General features: G+C 37.5%; 1 protein-coding gene across 7 annotated transcripts; it reads right to left on the bottom strand.

Annotated features, from left to right (window-relative positions):
* Positions 1-901: 901 nt before the first annotated feature.
* DCUN1D2 (defective in cullin neddylation 1 domain containing 2) lies at positions 902-24,757 on the bottom strand. Of its 7 annotated transcripts, none has more exons than XM_061472729.1 (7): positions 24,590-24,757; positions 21,816-22,032; positions 18,195-18,363; positions 15,657-15,787; positions 4,431-4,513; positions 2,183-2,279; positions 902-1,433 (listed from the first exon to the last, which is right to left on the bottom strand). In XM_061472729.1, the coding sequence occupies exons 1-7, from the start codon at positions 24,590-24,592 to the stop codon at positions 1,354-1,356; spliced, it is 780 nt and encodes a 259-aa protein (XP_061328713.1). In that variant the 5' UTR covers positions 24,593-24,757; the 3' UTR covers positions 902-1,353. The 7 variants fall into 7 exon arrangements, with proteins under 7 accessions (XP_061328713.1, XP_061328714.1, XP_061328716.1 ...); XM_061472730.1 differs by having other exon boundaries at positions 21,816-22,213; positions 24,590-24,756; XM_061472732.1 differs by having other exon boundaries at positions 21,816-22,186; positions 24,590-24,756.
* Between the last annotated feature and the right edge of the window lie 48 nt (positions 24,758-24,805).

Raw genomic sequence — 24,805 nt, 5'->3', positions numbered from 1 at the left:
AACTCTGTTTTAACAAACTTTTACAGTGGCTATGACAAACTAATTTTGATGAGGTAGCATCTGAAAGAGCCCTGTGTGAAGACATGTTGAATACTGATAAAACTTTTTTGTGCTCAGGCATTGGAAGACACTGTACACTTCATAACCAATGGCTGGTGAGAGGGGGGAAACAAATGACTAAACAAATTCAGATTTGGTAAAAACTGGTTCAACTCCACTCACCTTCTCACCTTGAAATCAATGGTATTGCATTACTTTACTTTTTTTTTTCCTTAAATAAAATTGAATGCACAATACATCCAGAAGCATGAATGCTTACCATCAGTAATATAAAGTCTCCTTGCTTCTACCTATCACTCCAAAGTGGAAGCCAACCATTTAAGGTTTTGGGCTTATTCACATATGTTATCTGCAAGAAGTGCCAGGAACTGCATTTGTAACGATGCTGCATCCAGCTAGCATTTATGATATGGGTCATACTACAAATAAAACTGAAAGTCATAGTCCAACAGTTCCTTATTTAAAATTAATAAAACACACACAATGAAGCGTAACTGATTTATGATAATCATACATGAATTATAAAAGAATCTTTGGTTGTTTAATGTCTACTTTAAAATGGGCATTAAAGAGTTGCAACATAGCGTAAGAGCAGCACGCCTTCCTCAGCAACGCTACTGTTACATGTCCTAGCACTTCAAGAAGAATAATGAGGAAGTTCATCTCACCCAGAGAAAACAAAAGGCTGGATGTAATCCATCTCTACATCTAGGACTTCAAAATACAAATTTTAAATTTTTGTAACAGGTAAAAGAAGCATAATTTTTTTTTCTATTCTGTTACAATTCTGTATTAGGACAGATCCATGGAGCTAACTTTGATAAAAATACAACATACTGCATAAGTTTTATTTAGGGATTTAATTTATATACCACAAATACTGCTTTTAATATAAGTACAATATAATACAGTCTTATTTATGTAACTGCTGGTGTTCACTCTGGATCATGAACTGAATGGCATGCTGTGCTGTCAAAACTTTGATAAAATTGCCTCTAGTTAAACTTCTCCAAAGTATAAAATCATGCAAAATCTACATCCTATAAGATACAACCAGGACAATAATTGAAGCCAGTAGCCCACAAACAGCCTGGACTATCTGCTGAGTTTGTTCAAGTGTCCACGAGTCAGCCATCATTTTCTTTAAGCAGAAAGGAAGAATTTCTGTTTTGTCTGCAGAATCTCATCACAAGCACTGAAACCAGCAACAATGTGCACAGTTATCAGCTAACAAGTCTTCATTACCTAATGCAGTTCAGAACACAGGTTTAGTCCATATTGACAAGCCTGGTGTTAGGAAGTTTTACGTTTTCCTCCTGTGACTACTGGTCGTGCATATTCCACAAAATCATCTATAAGAACAGGCCACGCTCCTGAAAAGAAGTTACGCAATTCAGAAATTAATGTAACATTATCAGCAATAAATTGGTGCAGTCTCTAAACATGAAGTATCGGAAATTCACTTTGACATTTCTGGCCTAGTCCAGCTTTAACAAGCGTGACATGATAAACACTTGAAAAAAGTACCTAATAAATTAAACATTTGAATCTCTTCTTGCAGTAACAGTTCTTAGTAGAAACTAAAAAACTAAGATTTGTATTTACAGCATAAAAATCCACACTATAAAGTTTATAAACGTTTGCTGATGGCAAAACCATGGCATCCCTATCCAAGCCATTTACAATTTAGGAAATATTTCTGTACACAGCCATCCCAAAACAAGATTTGCAGGATTAGCAACAAGAGTGTAAATTGTTTTTAGGTTGGTAAAAAAAACAATGTTCAGGTAGATATCCTTGCAAGCAGAAAAATTATGTATTTCCTTGCAGTTAGCAGCACTTCTGTACAAAAAAAAAAAGTTTCACTGAAATTCCTGTAGCATGACAGGTTTAAACAGCATGTGCTATCTCATGGAGTGACAGTATCTTCTATTTACATATTACAGCAAGCTAGTTAATCTTCTTATCATTACTGTTTTGGCAACAACTATGACACTATAATTGCAACTAAACCTCTAAGGGTAAACAAATTAAGACAGAAGATAGCAGCACCTTCTATTAATTTAAAGCAAAATTTTAATTCTGCTGCACCAATTTTTGAAGATATTCAAGTGCTGGTTACCTTCCTCATCATAGTTGGACATATCATCTGCAATCATATTTCCGAAGTCTAACAAAAGATTCCAAGTATCTTTTGGAATTGATCTTTTATGATGTTCCTATAAAGGAGAAAAAATGATATTGTTCAATCCAAGCTATTTTCAAATTTTACAGTAGCGTTTTATATTGACATACACAGAAATATTTCACAAATATTTTTTCTTCTTGCTCTTTTTTTTCCTCTGCAATAAAGTTCACAGCTTCCAAAGGAAGCTACAAAATAAAAATGCAACTGAAAAAAGTCTAAGAATTCTTTAAGAGTTGTTTTATTTCTTCTGCTTTCAGTGTGTTTTTAGCTTACTATGGAAAACAATAAAGCAATTCCATTTATACTTCTAATGACATCTATTCCAGGTTTTGAAACTGGGCAGCCATGGGTTAGCATTCTACCATTTAAACTTCAGCCCTTTTTTCCTTATTCCTTTTTGCATAATCTTACCCAGCCTCTCCTTCAACTTTTTGGTTACAGTTGCACCTATGTTCTTCTCACTTACTCCCAGACTGCCTTCCAGATCAATCGTGTATCTCAGCCTCTCTTCAGCTATACTGTTCTTCACCATAATGCACTACCTGCACTTGCTCCACTTCTGCCCAGTCTCCTTTCTCCCCAGTCTGCTGTTTTCCACTGCCACCTTGTCTGATTTAAGACATACTCTTTCTGCATCACCCCATTCACAACTACTGGTTGTCACCTGGCTGGTTTGAGCAGTACTTCAAAACACTTCAGTCCTATTCAGAATCCTCTCAACTTTTAAAGTTAGCACTCCCAAGAACAGAGAGTGTGTGGTAAAATACAACTACTAAGCATGTGGGAGCATCATCAAGTCAGACCATCTACATCTCCCTTCATCTGTTGATACTTCTGCATTACCTGTAGATAGCGGGTGATTAACAGGGAATTAAATTTCAACATCTAGTTCTGGTTCGCAGTAAAAAATTGCAACTACATGAAAAGACTTTTTGGTGAAGTATTGGGGTTTTGTGGTTTTGGTTTTGTATTGTGGGGTGTGTTTTTTGGTTGTTTGTTTTTTAAGCAGTAATACTTTAAAGTATTGAGAAGAAAAAATTTCATTTGAAAAATCTGGAAGCTGATAAAAACAAGGTTGATGTAATTTCTTTTAAGGTAAATATTTAGGTTAAATATTTGTAGCAAAATAAGACATTTCATAGCACTTCATCTAGATTGAAGCAGAGATCTGCAGAACTGTCCGCTGTAACAAACATAGCCCAGTGGGAAAAAAACACTAAGACTTTTCTTAAGTTATATCTGAAGATGCATTTATGTATATATTAAGGCAATTAAAACATGAAATGTTTTCACAAGTTCTCTTGATGAAATTGGTACTTTATTCAGTGAATACAAAAAATACTGTTCAAAATTTTGAAAACACTTCAGAAAACATTGCAAAAGGTGTACACTTCCCCTATTAGGCATTGGTGGTTACAGAACAAAACGCAGAAAGATTTCTTAATTCTCCTAAAATACAGAAAAGAAGATAATAATAAGGTAAATTACAAATTATGTAACATTATGGACAGTGTTTGGGGTTTTTTGCAAGTACGCAGAAATGTGAATGCATAAAAATGGATGGATGAATCAAGTCTTTAACAGGAATATTTTGAAATTTTTAAAGTTTAATTTATGCATTTTTACTCCACTGCCCACAGAATAGCATTGGTAATAGAAAAATGCCAAGATCGGTTCGTAAGTATTATCTAAAAAATAAGTTGAAGTAATTACTTAGGCAAGAACTTTCTTTTAAAAAGAAAAGTCTCAGGTTAAGTCAGTCATAACAGAATTGACATTTAAAAAAAGACTGAGTTTATGCATTAGTACCACAAAAGGCAGAGCATGGTAAAATACATGGTTGACAATAATCACAGTTGTCTTGAGAACAAAGACAACATAAGTTCAATCTACAGTCATGGCCTCCTTTCATGCAGAAGCTTTCATCAGTAGGAGGATACAGGATCAAGCAAGCAGAATTCTCTATTGTTCTGCTACATCTTTTTGCATTCTTCTCAATTAGAAAACAAGATAGGAAAGATTTAATTTGGCTTGATTTAAGAATATTTTATATTGGTTTTCAAAAAGAAAAAAGTTTGAAGGAACTATTGAGAGATCCTTTTTCTTTATTGTTGAACACACAGGCTGCAAATCAAACTGCTGTGGACTAAGACAGTCAGGAAGGAATAGGGTACATACTTACCAACAAAAATTTATTCCAAAGCTCTAGAAATTTAAATCTTCCTGACAATACTAAATTCCAATATGCAATTGCCATTTCTAGATCTGCAAGAGACAAGGCAATATGTAAATATTACAGCATATTATACACAATAAAACTCTTATGGTTAAACGATTAATGATATATCCAGTGTATAATGATACAAATGGATAACATTCTTCTGAAATCAGTGCAAAAATTATAAGGAACTGTTTTCTACTCTCACTGACCCAAAAGGCAGGAGACAAGCAGTAATGGTATAAACTGTATATTGAACAGAGTCATAAAGGCTAGAATTTTTTTGTCACCATCCAGCATGCCAAACCAAAGCTACTTTCAGTCTACAGAAACAGAACAAAGTAGTTATAACTCTACATACAAATAATAAAAGATATGCACACAGGCACAATACTTACTGATAGAAACCCAAACATTTAAGTCTGCATATACTGATTCCTGTTAATTTACCACATTTTAGACACACATTGACTTTAAAGAGATTTTGAGGACACAACGGGATAAAAAAGCCCCAACATTTGTCTTCGGCACAGTAATTATACAGCACTCCTTACAGCAATAATTCTCTTCTTCTGGAATCATCCAATAGACAAACACCTACATCCAATACTGAAAACATGAGTCCAAGAAAGAAACCCTTATTCTGTACCATGATCACTGATCTGAGAGCAGAGTTCAGCTCATGCATCATCAGGAGGATGCAGCACTGCCACACACTGAAGCAGAAAAGTAGGAGCTATATTAGATACAGCATAAGGATAGAAAGGATGTTTTTCCGAAGACCTATTTTCATTCTCAGCAGCTCAAAATACCTAATGGCTCCTGTGCTCGGCCACAAGGAGCAGCATTAAATGTACACATAGCGCTGTGCAACCATAAAATAAAGCACAGTCTGTCTTAACCACAAGATTTCAGTTTGTCCTTTCAGTGCAAAGCAAGTATAAACAAAATGTGAGACTTAATAGGTGTATTGTTGTAGCAGATAAAACAGAAGCTTGACCTCCACCTACAGGAAAGGAGCATGGTATTTTAAATTGTACATACCACGTTACAAAACAAAGGACACACTATCACCTGAAATTAAGTTTCAGGTCTGAAAGAGAAGTTGCAGATTTTAACATAGCCAGCTTCTCAGGGCCTGCATCGTAGAGGCCTGGGGCCTAGACAAAGCGCAAGAGCTAAAATGTAGAGAAATGCAATATGCCTGTACCTAGCTATGGAGATACAGTGCTGCTGGAGGTGTTTGTTCTACTATGATCAGAGTGCTCTTCAGTATAGAACATGCTTTGTGCCCTGATAAACTTCTTTCAGTTCTTCCTGTCTTTGGCACCATGCTCACTTTTCACAGAAAATAAACAGAAGAGAATAGTTAATAGCATTTACCTGCTGCTCAGATATGCAGATTAATTATTCATATCTGTTATCCCAAATGAAAAGCAAAAGAAATGGGAAGGGAGAAATGAATAATCTTAAGGGTTTCTAAACTTCACTGTTAAGTGACTGGCTTGATCCCATTCGCTCAGGCTTCTTTATGAAGACAACCTTTCCAAGCCAATCTTGCAAATCGGTCACCTGACAACATTACCAAATGCACTTTGAAGAAAAAAAAGCACCTTAATAGGTGAAGAGTTTTTATACTTCTGATAGAAATATTCCTTGGAAAAAGGAAGAAGTTACAGGCAAGGAAAGCATATCCGACTGAGGATGCTGCTCTGTAGGGGCTGAAACTGGTCCACCGGGAGCTGCCCTCCCCATGAAGCAAACAGACGGAGGTCCTGATCTTGGTTAAGAGTAGCTCAAGGGAAAAAAAAATTTAAAAGTACATCTTCCTCAGTTGGTTCACTGCAATCACACAAACCCCTTAACTAACACAAGAGATATTTGAACAAAAGGAGCTAGATGAGACTATCACTTCTGGTAGTGGTGCCAGTTAAAGCAATCTTAACAGTACTTGAGAGAACAAGGCCTTTAGGCTGCTACATTCTCAGGAGATGTGGCTATACTTTTGTTTGAAGACAGTTCCCTACCTATGTTGAAAAACTTAGCACAGGAGGACAGAAATGGCAATTTCTGCTTTAAAGGAAAGACCAGTTCTACACTGGGATGCTAACAGGATGCTACGTGTGAATGAACAGTAATTCTGTGGAGTTTGTGTATCTGCTAAAATTAGTGCAGTACTAACAAATCTAAAAAAAAAAACCAAACCAAAAAAACCCAACCCACAAAAAACCCCTTATACCATCAGAGTTCTGCATCCCCATAGGAAGATGTGCTTTTTGCATGGATTTCTTAGGCAGTCTTATTGTATTTCAATGCCGCATAGATACGAGGGCACCATTACAAATAAAATCAAATTACAATTATAAAAATATGCTGGTTTTGTACCAAGAAATATACTTCCTGCATTATAGACTAATAATGCAAGTTTTATAAAAGGAAAGGAAATCACAGATGCATACTTTCCAGTGCTCCAGAAACTACCGCCTAAGCAAGGACCAGTTTAGAAGAGACTTCATTGGAAACATCCATGTTCATATTCAGAAGATTAAATACTCACCATTTAGGAATTTTAAGCTTATAAAAATACAACATCACATGTGTACATTATACAACAGTCTGAGCTACCCATTCACCCCAAATTATTTCCAGTGCTAATACCTAGTGAGTGCTGTATATCATGCAGCCTCATCAGTATAGTCCAAAGATTTTCCATACACTGAAACAAAGCTTCAATATCTAGATATTCATCCTTTCCGGTACCAAGTCTAGATGTGCTAACATACAGCATCTATGAGGCTTTCTGTAACAAAACCTCAAGAATGGAGTTGCCCAAAAGTGATACCAATTACCATTACAAAATTATTAAAATTAAAATTCCTAAAAAGATGTTAAAAATATACAGGTTATCCAAGTAAAGCAAGTTCAAGAAGGAGGCAAAGGTTGGTAAAAAATATTTCCATTATTTTACACATTATTTTGCTAAACAATGTTTATTACAGTAAACATGTTCTGGTATGTTTTAAAAGTTTTGAATTATTTAAAATATCAGCGTTTCACAATCAGAAGTAAATCATACTGCAGGCGAAATGCTTTAGTCTGAAACATTAAAGCTTCATTCTAAAGTTGCTTCTAAAAAAAAGCTCAGCCTCTTTTACTGATTGAACAGAGAGCCTGAGTGATAAGAAATTAGCACAATTAATGCAGAAGGAGAAATACATCATCAATTAGACAACCTGTGCCTATTTTCAAGACATGATCAAGTGCTTATCTTGTTAACAAAAAAAAAGAAAAAAATCATTACTGTTTGCATGAATAAAAAATTAATCAAATTAAGCTCCTCATTCCTTTATGATGATTTTGGACAAGGGCAATGAAGTCATTGCACACAAGTAATCAAGGAAGAGAGAAAACAAGAAGATAAATCAACAGATAGCAAGGACTTGGCTGGAGAGTAGGATTTATGAGGAACATGAAATGAAGTTCATTTAGACCTGGTGTGCCAAAACAGCACTCTAGGACTGCAGCACCCACATCACCCTCTGCCAAATAAGAAATTTCCAGCTCTCAGACTGCTCTACCAGTAAGACTGTTCATGCAGTCATGTTTGATGCAGTCAGAGTATTAAAACTAATTCACCTAAACTACTGATATATAGATACGTATATAAAAAGTTGAAGGCATTACCTTGGCTTTCTAATGACATCTGAAAATCTTATTACGTTTATAAGAATACTTTAATATTAGCCACTGCTTCTCTCATAATCCCTAGTCAGCATATTAACTACACTCTGCACATTACAATGGTAGCTTCTATCATGTTTTAGAAGTTGGAAACAAATAACATGTTTTAAGATCTACTGACTGCCCCAGTATTGCCTTTTCTTCCTTTACTGATGTTTAATCTTCTTATCAGTATTATAAAGCTTTGTTACTTCCTATGTCCCCTCTATGGGAGCCTTCAAGCAGCTTGTTACATGAGTCAGTGCTCACCAATGAATTTTATTCAAAGAGTACTCTTTCAAACTACGTTTTTATTTCCTTCCAAAATAACAGGATGAATCAGCCTTACCCAGTCCATCTACACACCCGAACCAACAAATTAGTAAAGAATGTACCAATGTTAGCAGGAGGAGAAAGGAAAAAGTTACTTTTATTAGACCAGTTAACAAGGATTGAAGAGAAAAAAAAAAGTTTTTTGAAATGAGAATTTCAGAGCCAAGAGCCCCTTTGTTTGAGGCTTTCTCTCCCCAGTGCTTTCACCAAAACTCTCCTGTTCCCAACACTGCATAAAAAATTAATCTGGACAGGTACAAGACACAGAAATCTATTTTATCATTCAATCACCTTGTAAAAATACATGTATCTCCTGTAAGAGACTGAACTTAAGATGTTTTCTTTATAGTCATACAACTGGCCCTGAAGTGTCACTTGGCTGATATTAGTTGATCTCGTTTTCTCACTGGGATCACAGGCAAGTATCATACGTCTGTAAAGCTGAAACAAAAACTACATTGCACTAAATTATTTTTTTTTGATAAAATTCCTGGACACCATGTTGAAACTGGTGCAGATGTGGGAACACTGGAAACTGGTGTCAAGCTATCTCAACAACTGGGCTATCACACTATCTAACCAACAAACATTAGGTGAATACTTGCAAGGTAATTACTGAGTTACTTGATTCCTTGTTTCCTCATCTCTGAATGATTTTAAGATTCTTCTTTGGGCTCCAAATTACTAAGAACATGGACACAAGAATTAGTTTCTTCCCTAATCAGAATGTTTTTTTTCTCCTCTACAAACAAGTAACACCCACATGGCAAGATAACAAGAAAATACCATCAGGATTCAACCTAAAAACCCTTCACTAAATTACCGAAGTTCAGAGCAAAATAGCTCTTATCTGCAATTAGGAGCTTTCCCATGGGAAGAGAGAAGGGGAAAAACAGATAAGGGCTATGAAATAAATACAGAGAGTGGCTAAACTCAGGATCCAGCTGAGTTGGATCCTTTCATCCCTGCAAAGCTGTAAGCAAAGAGCTTTCCAGGGCTCTACATTTGGGGATGTATAATACACAGTGTTGGAGTTAAGTCCCTGTAGCGGACATGGAAGAGTGGTGAAGCACAGCATGTGGATTGCAGAATTGCTCTGGAGGAGTTAGGAAAGGTGTGACCATACTTACTAACTCTACCTCAGCATCTGCCACGCTGAAGCAGGCTGATTCCATGCAGAACCTTTCATGTGATTATCTTGAGCACCAACTGCACAAAAGCAGAGAAACTGCTCCTGAATATGAGCTAGGCTTAGAAGATTATCTAAACATCAGAGTGCAGACTAACGAACATGATTGTAGCCACTTTCAAAATCCTTCTGTCTCTGCAAATCTCTCCAGATAAACTACAACAGGTGACTTAAAGTTGACTCGATATACATTTCCCAAATAAGTGCCAAACATGAGCAAAAGAATCAATGAGACATTTCTGGAACTGGCAGTTATGCCACAGTTTTGCTGCTACTATTGGCCTTTTTTGATTAGAGCTGATCGAAAGCTGATCAGCTGCTCAAGAGCTGATCAGAGCTTTGCTGTTCTAGACTAAACTTCTAAATTGCTGATGTTTTCTGAAAGAAAAATGTGAACAAAAAGTAAAGCAAGGACCATACACACAGACCAGCTAAGGTCACTGGAATACCTAAAATACAGCATTCACAGACCTCTTCCAAAGTAAGCATGAAATTCAGTTATTAAACTCCAACTTCTTGCATCCACTCACTTCTACAAACACCCTACAAATGGATCAATCTAATTCTTCACTGAAAGGGGAAGAAATCTTGATGACTAACTGGGGAGGGGGATAGGGTAGAGATCCTTCCCTGATGTCTAAGCACCTTTGCAAAGAATTTTGAGATAGTGCTATGATGAAAGCCAAAGTCGATGTTGCTTCAATTAAAAAGAGCACATTATACTCATCTGCTCATAGAAGAGGCAACCTCCTTGAAGTCCACATACCGGATGCAAAGAGTCATTCTTCTGGTCTTGAGGTAATATTTGATTCAAGTCTGAATGCCCTCCTCATGTATCATCTCTTGCTTGATCCCAGGAAACTGGCAGAGAGAAGGAAGCACAACCTTTTGAGCCAGCAAACAGGCGAAGGGACCACAAAGGAGTGATGAAGGACCAAATTTGCTTTTTGTATCCATGTTGAAAGTTGAAGACCATGAAAGAATGCATTAAGTTCCTCCACGGTGCTGAAACAAACTGCAGTAAACTCCTGAGCATGAGGAAATCTCCTGAATATGTCTTGTTGGGGCTCAAAGGGAGACTTACAGCAAGTATCATGTTAAAAAAAAACAAAACAACAAAACAAAACTGAACTGCTCTGTATAAAAATGACAAAAGATCTATAATCTTTAGTACACTCAACCAAGAGCTAGGATGCAAAATTTCACTCAGACTGCAGCAGAAAAAAATAGAATGTGGGACTAGAAGGCAAGACAAACCTCTCCAAATCTGCACCATACAAAATTTACAGATTTATTATACTAAATATAGTAGCAAGAGCATGAGAGAGCAGATTAAACAGACAGAATCACAGTTATTCATAATAATTCTTTGTAAAAGTCTCCTGGCAAACCAGACTTTAATAAACTGCACTGTTTACATTATCTCAAAATACATACAAAACACTCAGATGAGGTCTAATAAATATAAATCTTACACCTGCCAGGTCCAATATGCATCCATTGAGACAGAACTGCTGTGTTGAAGCCTTACTATCATTTTTCCTTCCAAATTCTTTCCACCACTTTGAGAACAACTGTCTTAACAGTTCTAAGCATCTATCTTTTTCTTAGATAATAATAAAATCTATTCAGACGTATTTGAAAGACACTTGACAGATGGACCCTGAGTAACATTAATCAGAACATCATTTTCTGCTTAATCATGGTAATCTTAGGCAATATGCTTTTGCCTCCTGCATCTCACACAAGTTAACGCTCAAGGTGACTTGTACTACTTTCACTTCTTTAAACAGCATGTGTCCAGTCTGAAGAATAGTGCTTGACAATATTAAGCTAATAAAAGTAAGTGGAAACATTCAAGTTGGACGAGACTATAGAGCCAGAAGTCCTGCAAATTTAAAGAGAAATAAAAATTCCCTAGTATCACCACATGAACTATGGAAGACAGGCTCCTATAAAAGGCAGTCCTATTTCTGCAAATGAGTATACGTGCGCCTATTTTGGGGAATGACAGAACAGATGTAACTTAATTTACTGGAGAGGATTCTCCCCAAGGCAGAATTTCTTGCATTGGTTTTGAGAGGAACTGTAGAATTAGAAGAAATTAAAAAGCAAGGGAAGACAGGCTTTTCTAAAAGTACATAAAACACAAAATTGCACGTGCACACACACACATCTGCCCGGAATGCTTTCCTGGAGCAAAATCCACTGCATCTCAAAGATGACTATGTGGGGTACCACCAAAAAACATTTTAAGAAGGGTTTCTGTGCCTTCCCACTCCCTCCCTTACAAATGGCAGCTGGTGTAATAAGAGATACTACGTGTCCTGCTGATAACTCCTGAGAGAGAAATGTTTGGGATAAACAGATTATTTTCAAGATATGCTCCAGGCAAAAAGGTTCTATGAAAATGGACAGGATTCTCAGAAGCAACTTTCAGGAATTCAGTCTGAAAGCACTGGTGCCCAAAGTGAAGCCAGACATGGTGAAATTCATCCCAGTATACTAAAGAAACCTCAAATTGCTACCTACCATCTTTGAGAATTCATAGAGACCAAAAGGGTTCTAGAAGAATCTCAGTGCTTCTCTGCCAAACTGGGAGAAAATAACTCATCCATGAGTGTCAGTCCTGTATCTAACACTAATACTTAAATAACTCAGATGATGCAGCAAAGAAAACTTTTATCAAATCTGCAAATTACACAAAGCCCGAAGGAGTACTGCGTAATAAGAGGCCAGGATTAGAATTCAAAGTTATTTGGATAAACTGGAAAACCACTTGGAAGTAAATAGGAAAGATTTTGTTAAAGAGAAATGCAAAGTCATATAAGCTAGTGGAAATAACTGACTGCAAATTCAAAATTAACTGGGTGCACTGCAGTTCTGCAGAAATGCTGTAACATATTACAAACTGCAGACAGTGTTATACACATAAGCAAGGTAATAATGGGATGTAAATCAAGGAGCAAAATATCTAAGGCGCATGGAAGCTTATCTAGCTTGTTTGGGTAGTACAAGACAGGAGAAAGTTAGACAATAGGATCCCAGAAGGCAAAAAAAAATAATGGGAAAAAAAAAAGAAAAAAGAAAAAAAAAAAGAAGATACAATTGCAGTATCAGAGAGCTGGAATATAAAATTTATCAATATAGTCAGCTTTACTCAGTCCAGAGATTAAGGGAAGACACATACATACTTGCCAAAAATTGTTACTAACTCCAAGGAAACATTCTGCACATGAACTCTGGACGGGTAAGTACTGAACTGAAGAATTCAGGAACAAAGGTTTAAGTTATATGCTAGAAAAAGAAAAAAAAAATATAATCGAACACTAGGCTTGAGCAAGCATGAACAGAGATGAGTATGCAAAAGGCTTATAATGAGAGCATGTCACCAGAAACGTTTTTAAGGCAAGCAGCTAGGGCAGTAGCTTAGTAGCATCCTATACTTAGGTAGCACTGCAAGGTCATCTGACATGCACGGGGGGAAGGAGGAGAGGTCAGTATCTTAAAATGACCTAGACAGAGCTAGGCAGAGATTTATACCAGCTCATTTGGTTAATTATACATTTATTTAGCTATCTGGACTGAATTCATAAAAGCATGCTGAGCCAAGGCTCCACACTTAGCAAGAGAGAGACTTTGTACATGGATGAAATGAATTCCTGCATCTCCTTGACAATAGGGCACATAGTCACTGGGACACATATACCCAGAGAAGAAGATGGACAGTTTGTCATTCTAGGAGAAAATATACACAGTGTATACAGAGAAGAGGAGGCAAAATAAAAAGACACCTAAGCCTCTATTAAATGTAGCTGAAGCAACTAGAATACTCAGCTCATACAGACACCCCTGTAAGATAACTGAATATTTTCCTTGCTGAAAATTTTTTTTGCTGAAAGAGAACAAACATAACTCTTAAAATAACTGCAGCAGGAAGAAGTTAGTTGTAAATGCCAACCTATAAACATTTTTTTCCCCCCATTTCTCTGCTCCCTGAATATAATGGCATTCCCTGAAAAGATTCCGACTGCAAAAGTATACAGTGTCAGCTTTTATTTGGATAAGCTATCACTGATCTCAATCACTCAGAAATATCATATTACTCAATGTTTGCTCAGCACTCTCTTTCTACTTGACCTATAGTGATCCAAGTTCACATCAGACAAACATGGTGTATCTCCACTGAAATAAGAGCAGTGGCACTTACTTTATTTAATATCTGGAATCTTCTTAGCAAAACAGTAAGAAGTCTGATGAAAAATGTCACCAAAATACTGCCATGTAAGAACTAAGCACTACTTGAGATTAAGAAACAGTATTATCAGAGTTATTAAAATTCCTGAAAACTGAAACCAGCAATCGTTCAAATCAACTTTTTCTATAGTTTACATTAAACTTTAATTTTTGCACCTTCTTTCTCCCACTAATACTTCAAATCTTAGTGCAAGAAGACACTTAGCTGTTTTGTTGCCAAAAAGTACCATTCTTACACAACAAAGAAGACAGCCTTACAAATGAAAAGGGCCTCCATACTAAAACCAGAAGTAATGGAAACTAAGTAAGTTTCCTTTTTCCTCCTCATGTCGAATAAACAGTACATTTGGTTCCATAACCTGAGTTGGGCTGCCTTCCCTCCTCCTCTCTTTGTACAGGCTTGGGTGAAAAGCTTTTGAGACATATTTCCCAAGTACATGAGTTTCATGTTGGAACTGATCCAATTAAAACAGGAAGACATTCGTAATATTTCTTTAGGTATCCCATAAATTCCAGCTTTGGCTGTGAATGACTTACCTTTTCCAGTCTGAAAGTACTAGGCTTTGTAATGAAGAGAGGCAAGAAAAAGAACAACTAGCTAAGGCACTTCAATTCCAACCAGCCTCATAGAAACACTACAGGACAATTTCTTTTTTTCTGTGTATGGAAAGGTGGCATGTGACCCGTGAGAGTGACATGGAATGAAAAATGAAATTGCTGCAAAAAAATGAAGAAAAATGGAAACTGGCTAAAAGTTGCCCACAGTTTAAAAGAAAAAAAGACACTGGGAAAGACAAGAGATATTATTCAAAGTAATTCCCAAGGAAGAATGTGGAATGGAAGCCTCTGGTTAAGAAGCTCTAAAATAAATATTCTTGTCCTCCATCTCACTACTCTTCTAATAGTTTTTGAGAAAAAGTATTTATTAATGTGCTTGCCAAGTAACAGACACAAAGTTAAAGAGGCTATGATAAAAAAAACAAACCACAGAAAAAAAAACCCTCCCCAGAACATTTGCTCTTCTCACCCACAACCTAAAGAGAACATTGATGATGGTAAGGCTCTATTCTACACACAAAACAGGTTAATTCCTTCCGTCACAGTGTCTTTCAGAAATGGATATGTTACAAAAGGCTAACAGATTTCATCTTACAATTTTCTTCATCTATTCAAGAGCTATACATATTTTTGATTTGAAGAAAGTATTAGAATTTAAACAACATATCCATTTTACTCCAGCAATATGAGGAATGGGACACATCTCAGACTTTATATATAAAGAATAAGTTTAATATTTTATAAACTGCACACCTATTTCTATTCACCAGCTTTGAACCAAGACCATAACGTTATTTTCCTAAACTTTACATAAAAACTGTGAGCTAAACCTAAAAAGTCTTAGAAGAAAAATAACTTTTGCTCTGTTTTCTCCCTCTTTTTAGCTGGTATAGACATCTTGTTTCAGTTGTTGTGAATAAAACAGAAAATACCAGGAGTTCACTAGCTCAGTCTTTGAAAGAAATTATGACAGGTCTGCAAGAAGAGATTAATTGCAAGAGATGAGAAAAAGTCACTGAAATAAATCAATAATGAATTTACTACACAATCACTAATGAGAAAACTGTATCATATTAACTATTTGAAATTGACTTCACTGTCTGTAGATGTTTTCTCAATTGTTTTCTACTTACCTAGACCTTTTTGTCCAGGGTTCTTAGCAAAGTTAAAAGTAAACTGATAAAAATCTTTGAACTTTATTGGATCCTTCAGCTCTTGTTCCAGTCTTGGCAATAGAGCTTTTAGTTTTTCTGTGGTGTCACACCTGTTCAGAAGAGGTTACACTGTTTGTAAATATATAAGATTTTCTTTTTACTTTTTTTCTTCTTATCCTTTTTTATTTTTTAAGGTTTAGTTTCAGAGCAAAATAAAACAGTAGTTAAGATAAAAACCAGAGTATCTTTCTGGAGAGCATTCTTAAGAATCATAAACATTCATTTGCCTTTATTAAACAATTTTAAGTGGAAAATCATATATAAGCATCCATTAAGTATAATACCCAAGCAGAAGTCAGTGGTTTAACTTTTCAGTCTCCTCATATGAACTCAAACAATAAACGCTATTCTGCTCTTAAAGAACACGTAAACCTCACTGAAATCTGCTGTCCTTTCCCTTTCATAGCTATTGTAACACAATGGTGTGGGGTTTTGCTTTCATCTAGATAGACATTACTTATTCCCTGCTCCACCTAAATGAAGAGCTATATACTATGTTTACACTTCAGATTAACATTAGAGGACTTTCAACAAAATGAACTATTATTTGCAGTCATCTTCTCCCCACACTGGTGGATCAGTGGGGAAAAAAATATGAGGCTCCGATGACAGCTTGAAGGCTGACAAATGGTTTAACAGCCTGGCACAGGTAAGCTAAGACAGAGTCAAGTTACTGAGATTCTAACAGAAACACATCCCTTGTATAACATGAGCCTGGAGCACTTTCAGTGAAAGCACCTGAGCTGACAAGATGCAATTTTAAAAGAAAAGGGGTTTCTCCCAAGCCAAGGAATCAAATGAATATTCAAGGTTAATGAGATATTACCAATATTTTGAATTATACCTAGAAATCCAAAGCAAAGGAAATAGATTCAAAGGAGCAGATATCATAACTAACATTTTGTATTTCGAAGTTCTCAGTAGCTAAATGTATTTGTTCTGAAGATTCAAGAAATATTTTATTAAAGGATGGATAACTACAGTAAAACCCATAAAATGCAGATGCAGTTTTAACCATCTTTCATGGTACAGGTAAAAATAAGTAGTTTGCTGGCCTTCAGCAGTACCTGGTGGAGAAAAGAAAGAATTATGCTAACAGTCTTCAACAGAGAACTTGAGTTTCATGGAGACTTGATATACTTGACAATAGGGACAAATATCATATCTTCTCATACGTATTCTAAATGTCCACCATGAACTAAGCCTCAGGGAATTTCTTTTCACTCAAATCTTCACCTGTGTTCAATGCTAAAAATCACACCCCGCACCACTGATATTTAACAAAAGCATTCAAAATTCTCAATAAGCACTATACCAGAGACAAGCAGGTATGATCAGATTATTCTCCCAAGAATATCATAATGTACATTGAGCAGATAAATAAAAATCACAGACCTCTGTAGAACTGTATCAGAGACAGTCATCAGGACATGGTAGGAATGTCACAATAAAGTTTCAAAACAAAATCGAAGCTGGAATCTACAGGTGTTTTAGCAAAAACTTTTTAATCAGCCATACCAAATAATGCTGGCAGCTTTTAATATAACAGCATGAGCGCGTGATTGCTGTTGATGGCTAGAAAACCATAATCATCCTTACAGTCTCTGCCCAAATAAAGCAGTAGACTTCTGATGACATCAAATGTTACTTCACCACAATTTCTGAATATCCTTACCCAAATAGGAAAGCTTACAAAGAAGTCAACTGATGAGGTCAGTAACAACAGAGTACTAGGACACCTACTCAAGAAACAAACACTCCATTTGCTTGAAGTTGGTCTACTGTAGAAAAGTATTGATAAGGTACCATTTTGAGAGCAAATAAAATTATTTAGCTCAAACAATATGCAGAAATAATAAACCTTAATCCTCCATCTAATGGAGAAAAAAAAAAGGTATCATTTTGACACTTCTCTATATATTAGAAATACTGTATCTCTTCCAAGGAAAAGTTACACACAAAATACTATTTATGGCAACAACTGCTTGACTTTATTGCTAAACTGAGACAGCGTGGTTTAACCTCAGAGTCTATTATCCAGAACAGCAACATGATCCAGGAAGAAAAAAAAGTAAAAATAATTATTAGTTACGTCATGTCCCTTCATGCACCTCCAGCGACTGCCAGCTTTTAACACCACATGGTCCGACTCAATCCCTTAACAAAACCATGCATATGTTTACTATGAATTACATAAAAAGATCAGCATATCCATCTGCCTTTCTCTCTGTACAGAGAGGAATTATATTGCTACACCCTTACTGTGGCCATCATTAAGGCTTTGTAGTAAAGCACTAATTTAAGGAAGATGGGACACTACAGGCATTTAGCATCAGTTAAGCATGTCACCAGCCTTACCAGATTTTTGAAGCTTCACCCTTAATTCAATTAAAAATGTTTTAAACAGAAACAGAGCTCAGGCCTTACATGATGAACTATGCAGAAATGGATACTTACCCCAACTCTGTCATCCCATCAACAAATTCCTTTTTACTGAATTCACACTGAGTAGCTGCCCTGAACTTCCATGCTACAACTAGGACACTGATACTGGCTGGGTCCAGGCTTAAATCATCACAGAACTGCTGAATTCCATCAATGCCAATTTTATTTTCATCTTGTGGATCTATGGTTCAAAATACAAAGAGAGGAATTGTCATTACTTGCAAAAAAAAAAAAAATTACAATCATTTGCACAGCTGTGATATGCGGCACAACACAGGTCTTCAGTTTTTCGTAAGTTTCACAAGCGTCTTCACTTGAAATCCAGTTAATTATTGAAGAACCTTGAAGAGTATCTGTACATAGATTAAGCATTCTGCACACTTCCCTAGAAACTGGTTTGCAATTTTTCCTAAATTCATTAGCTAATGTCAATGAAAAAGTTTTGTCTTCTCTCCATAACGCTCTATAAAAGACCTGAATTAACTGAGGAGATGCCTGACTACACCTGAAAACCGTAAAGCTGATAAACACATCAAAATGTACAATACACTTATTGCTTAACATGTCTTAAACTTAAAAAAAAAAAACCAAACAAAAACCCACCCCAAAACAACAAAAAACCACCAAACCCACAAAACACAAAAAAAAACCACACACATACAAAAAAAATACCCAAACCAACCATCCAAAAAAACCCAAAACCAGCAAGAACACACCTACCAAGTGAGCCCACAGATTTCCACACCACCCCCTGCCCCCAACAGAGATATTCCAGAATTCACTGTAACTGTTTAAAGACCACAACCAATAGGCTTTAGTTTTAAGTCAGGGAAATCACCAAAACATTGCTCAAACAATGCCTTAGCACAAAGGACTTCAGCTGAACTGCTATGTTTCAGTAGCACTACTACCTTTTTGAATATAAGAACCACCATTAACTACCTACAACAGGGTAAATGTCACTGTAAAAATTCTGTAACAAAATTCTCAAAAAACCACCCACAAACAAAAGCCCCTGCATAAAAACTTAAATAAGTGGAGGGAGGGAAAAGCCAAACAGCAATAAAAAATGAAATCACACTGTTTTCAAAGGCTGACAGTTTATAAATTATAAAACTCTCTTTCCCAGCTTTTGATAGGAAGATGTTTCAGTATCACTAATTGGGCTACGTAGAAAAGTAGCCCTCAAGTAAATGTAAGACTAACTCCTTAAACCTTTCAACCATTTTCAATCAACTCCTTAAGCTTTTCAACCACGTTATTTTAAGTCATTATCCAATGAGTTGATTAAAAAAAAAAAGTCTTTTTTTTTGGGGGGGGGAAGGCATTGTTAAGCAAAGATTTCTTCCACTTTTCCAGCCAGTAGTACAGTGGTAGAAATGCTAAACGCAAAGAGGAAGTTAATTTAGCAAAGACTTTTACCCATTAAAACAGAATTACAACCATAGTACAATTGAGTGACCTTTGAGCAGGAGTAACAGGCAAACACACTTTTCTACTATATGCCAGATCTAGCTCTAAGACACATAAAACATATTTCTTGTACATTTGGAGAATAACTGAAGAACTAAAGGCAAAAAAGTGCACTAGTGCTGAAATCACTGAAAAAATACCCATGGATTTCAACAAGGACTGGTTCATCCTTATCATGTTTCTCATCATCCAGGTAACTAGGAACAAAAATGAAACTGTTGTTTTGACAGAGTTGCTGGATAAACAGATAAGAAAATTAACAAAACCACAGACAATTAAAGACCTCTAATCTCAGATTTCAAATACAGTGTAATGTCTGTAGCATTTTATGGGCCCAGTAGGACAAAGGAATTCCTTGCTGTTTTGAGGCCAGTGATTCAGGTTTAAACTGTGCATGAAGGAAAGGTGCTTAATCTAAACTTTTGCTCTTTTCTCTCAAATTTTGTGAAAAGTTTTGTTCAGGTCTGCAATTTTACTGAAGTATTAAAGTGCTAGAACTACAAAGGTGTGCTGCTAACCAAAACACAGACATAAAACTGACTAGATTTCCTTTCACAGAAGTCAAGTGGTGCAGTTTGCCACTGCTGGAAAATGATGAATAATAAATAAAGCTTGTGATTTAAAAAAAAATAAAATTTGTGATTTAAAAAAGAATAAAATTTGTATATTCTTAGTAGCATTTAAAAAAAATTATGTATTTTTTGACCCAGCAGTCTGTAGCACTAACATGCAAGGAGCAAGCAAAAGACTTACAGATAGAGAGATACACATTTTCTATGCATATATATTTTTTACATATATATATATATATATATACACATTCCCCTATACCAAATAAAAAAAAAGTGGTACTCTAGTTGCTTGGTATTTTGTTTTTTTGTTTTCTTTGTTCATTTTGGTCTGTTTGCGTGTGTCCCCCCAAGACAATTCTTTACCATATGATAAGTAAAGAATGTCTATACTTAAAATAGAAGACATTACGTAAAGTGTAACAAGAAAAAAAAGGTGGAAACACTATCATACAAAGCAAGCTACCTACTGCCATTAGAAAAGTACATAAAAGTATAGTTGAGTAATTGTTAAGAGTTCATTTTTTTAAAACATGAGATGTACGGATCTCAGCAGGGGCTGGCAATGATTCCAGGCCACAATGCTCTGTCATGTAATGAATAACACAGACATCTATGTCAGAAGGCCACATTTCAGAAAGCATTATTACCTACATCACATACATTCTTGTATTTCCATGACTATCTTTCCCTTTTTTGTTCTTTTCAGCACTGCTGTAAAACAAAAAACTGGAAAAGAAACAACTCCGTATTTAAACCACTTCCCTGCAGTTTTCACTCCAGGTCTCTCTGATCAGGCACATCACTTTTGCTGTAACACGCCAACACAAACAATAAAGTAAGAATGGAATTTCTATGACTAGCTCCTCAGTTTTCTTACTTGACTGATACGCTTATTTGACATACTGAGACAGGCCAGCACCACCCCCCTCCCCCATCCCTGGCAGTGTTCAAGGCCAGGTTGGACAGGGCTCTGAGCAACCTGGTCTAGTGGAAGGTGTCCCTGCCCATGTGGCAGGGGGGCTGGAACTAGATCATCTGTAACATCCCTCCCAGTCCAAACCATTCTGCAATTCTGTATCTGCTTTGTCAGACTTCTAGCTGTAACATTATCTGAAACACCTTTTTATTTTGATGGGCAGAAATACTACTATCTTTGAACAAAAAGAACTCCCCCAAATATTAGCGTAAGAATAATGTGTATTATTTTGTCACACAAAGTACACTGTGCATATAATAGCAGCCACAGGCAATAAATCAAATAATTTGCATAATAAGCTTTATTCTATTTCCCACCACATGCAGCTGACACTATTTTCTCATGGTAGGTTTAATTTCCTACTGTTAATTTACTTTCAATTCTACAGATAATCTACAGAAGTTGTGTAGTGAACATTAAGAGCATTTAAAACCTTTTTCATCCTTACCTTGCTACCACAGAGTGAGAAGCAAAAACTAGCAATCTTTCCTATAAATCCTTCAGAATGGCAGAGGGAAAAGCAGAAATATCACGCAAAGAAAATAATTAGAAAAATAACCCCATAAACAAACAACAAAAAATCTGCATCAAAAAAAAAAAACCAAGCCTTACCTTTGTATCGATTATACAATTGTTCTAATTTCTTCTTGTCTACTGAATTTTTCATGGATTCTTTGTAGTACAAGTCTGGGTTCTGGAAGTAGTTGTCTGTTGCCACTTCTAGTTTCCATTCATTCTGCATTAAGCAGTAAATAGCAGTCCTTTCACCAGCCTGGGTAAATGCCATAAACTGGCGGACCTTGTCCTTCTGAGACGATTTAAGCTTATGCTTTGGGATGCAAAAGAAGCAGGAAAGCCAATGAAGCTAATCCAGAAGTTTTGTTTCAGCATTCTACTACTACGGCCTATCTTTAAAAGGTTTTAGTTTTCTTGTTGATGACAACTTTCACTTCAGAATTACAGGAAGACAAAGCCTTGTTCTTCTGCAGTTAAAAAGACAGCATTTTCTTCTGAAAACTGAAATGACAGCATCTATATATACATTTTTAGCAGCACATATTTGGCAGTAATAAATTCATATTTCTGCTTTATTGCTCACATATGCAGAAGTTTTTCTGTTCTGAAACAGCGGTAAACACGAGTTTCACCATGCAACAGTATGGTTACCCTCTGAAAAATATGCCTAGTAGTTATACAAATCAGATTATAAAGGCACAACTTAGAGATTCTCAGATTCTGTGTAACTCCTTCATACACAGAGAAAAACTGCTCAGCAGTTTTCCTAATATTTTTCTAGCAACAATGAACAACACAAAGTTTAATCATTTCAAGTGATCAGCTAAAAAAGGCAGAACCATTTCTTACACTTTTGCAGTAGAAACCACTGCCAACAGAAGACATTAGGCAAAAAGAAAATAAAGCAGACATGTCAGTGATTTGCTGAATGTTATGATGAGACTATAAAGTCACTGTAAATGTGATCTAAAACTTTAATGCTGAAAAAGATGTTTATACTATTAATACATTAAACAACAAAACTACCTGCTACAGTGGTATACAGGAACCAATAAGATGCTTCTCTTAATGGCAGCTAATTGCAGCAACCATACTGACACAACATCACTAAACTTCTGGAGCACTTAAGAGGCAGGAACAGGGATTTTACAGGGAGCAGATCCGTTATTAACAGAGATCAACATTCTTCATATGAAGTTGGAAGGAGGAAATATCTTAAACCAAACTCTGGGTTTTATTATATTCTGACACATCCCATTTTTGTTAAACCATACTTAACACATGTTCTGGGCCAATAATTTAACAGATAAATTTGTCTCATTACTTGTTAAGTCATCAGGTATTACACAAAATTTACTGGTCACTTAAATATGGGGGGGGACGGACAAGACAACACGAATCCTGATTCAGTGAACAGTAAGCAGCAAATGTGGGACCATCTTTCAGTCTACTTGTTATCTCTTGTATACACATGGATGGTGACATCTTGACTACAGATGGTCCTGAGACAAGAAACACATCATGTAAACAAGATAAGGACTTTGGTCTTTTCTATATATTTTTAATTTCATATAAGAAAAACATTTAAAACTTCTTTTTATGCAAGGAGAAGAGTGTGAAGTGGGAAAAGAGCCACAAAAATGTTATCTTGATAGAAAAATATTCAATAATCCCGTGACTGCAAGCTCTATGTAGCCTCTCTCCCCTCCAATATTCATTAGCGTCTAACTATGAGAGTATCTCTGCACTAAGATCTGCCTCAGTTACATAAAATTCTGAGCAGTAAACTAAGCAATGCTCACTTCAGCACAAAGGTCTCGACAGCACCCCCGAATCAAAACCCCACGTCCTCTCCCAAGTGCCCTGAACGCCAGGTATTCAGGGATATTTTCTAGGCTCAAAACACTGACTTATCTGAAGGAATGAGAAGAAACACATTCGACTACCCGATTCGACTACTCTGCCACGTAGTATAGTTTCTACTCTTTGCCTGTGTGCAGTGTCCACCGCAGCAGATACCGGTACCTATACACACTCTATAGGGCGGGGGGTGGGGAGCTTCTCGCTAACGGGACCCAAACAAGGAGGGACACCTCGCACCAAGGCACGCCTAAGTCAGCTTTACAGCCCTCTCAAGACGTTAATCACATCACACCGCAAGCCTGAACGAGACGCCGGAGCGGATACAGCGCAGCCTACTGCGGAGGTGCCGAGAGAACCCTTCCCGGGACGGGACGCAACGCGTCCGCTCGTCCCCTGGTCCCCCTCCCCAAAACACCTCTTCCCCCCTCAAGGTAAGGGAACCAATACCTCTGCACCTTTCCTTCCACCTCCGGCTGCACCTGCCGCGTCCCGGGAAAAGAAGAGGGAAGGACAGGGAAAAGGGGAGATCGGAGGGCCAGGCTCCGCCCGCTGCCGGCAGGCGGGGCGGCGGGAGCGCGGGACACTGAGCTCCGGCAACCTGCCCCGCCGGCCCCAAGCCCAAAAAAGGGAAAGGTACGCGCCGCGCCGGCTGCCGGCGCTCGAAATACCCGCGGCGGCGGCGGCAGCGGGAGCAGCACTGCCCGCCTCCCTTCCTCCTCTCAATTCCGCCCCCCCCCTCCGCCCCCAGTGACCTTCCCCAGTCCCGGCGGCGGGAGGGCCGCTCCGCTCTTATCTGTCTGTCCTCTGTCGCGCCTCACCCCCGGTGTACCCAACCCCGCCTGGCGCCATCCCGCTGCGATAAACGGAGTGGGAGCCGGTGCTGATGGAAGCGGAACGGCAGGAAACCGCGGGGCGCTGGGCTCGCCGGTCCGGAGAGTTGGGGGTGTTGTCTGGGGCTCCCCGTCCCCATTCCCTAATTCCCGTGCCCCCCGCCCCAAACAACGTACCATTTTATCACCGGCGCTTTGACCAACTTCACCGCCCGGCGCCGCCTCCCGCGCAGGCGCGAGGGACCAGGCGCAAAGGCGGAGCGCAGGACGGGGGCGCCCTCCCGCCGCGCCGGTGGAGCCTGCGGCCCTTCCCTGCACCGGGGGACCAGCGGTCGGGGTGTCGGCTGGGCCGCGCTGTGCCTGAGCGGCGAGTGCCGGTGTGCACCGTCTGGA

The sequence above is a fragment of the Pezoporus flaviventris genome, unplaced genomic scaffold (assembly GCF_033815535.1).
Source record: "Pezoporus flaviventris isolate CSIRO_AGI_PZ_B2104156 unplaced genomic scaffold, CSIRO_AGI_Pfla_v1 ptg000072l, whole genome shotgun sequence".
NCBI lineage: Eukaryota > Metazoa > Chordata > Aves > Psittaciformes > Psittacidae > Pezoporus > Pezoporus flaviventris.
This window is presented reverse-complemented; position numbering and strand designations above follow the sequence as displayed.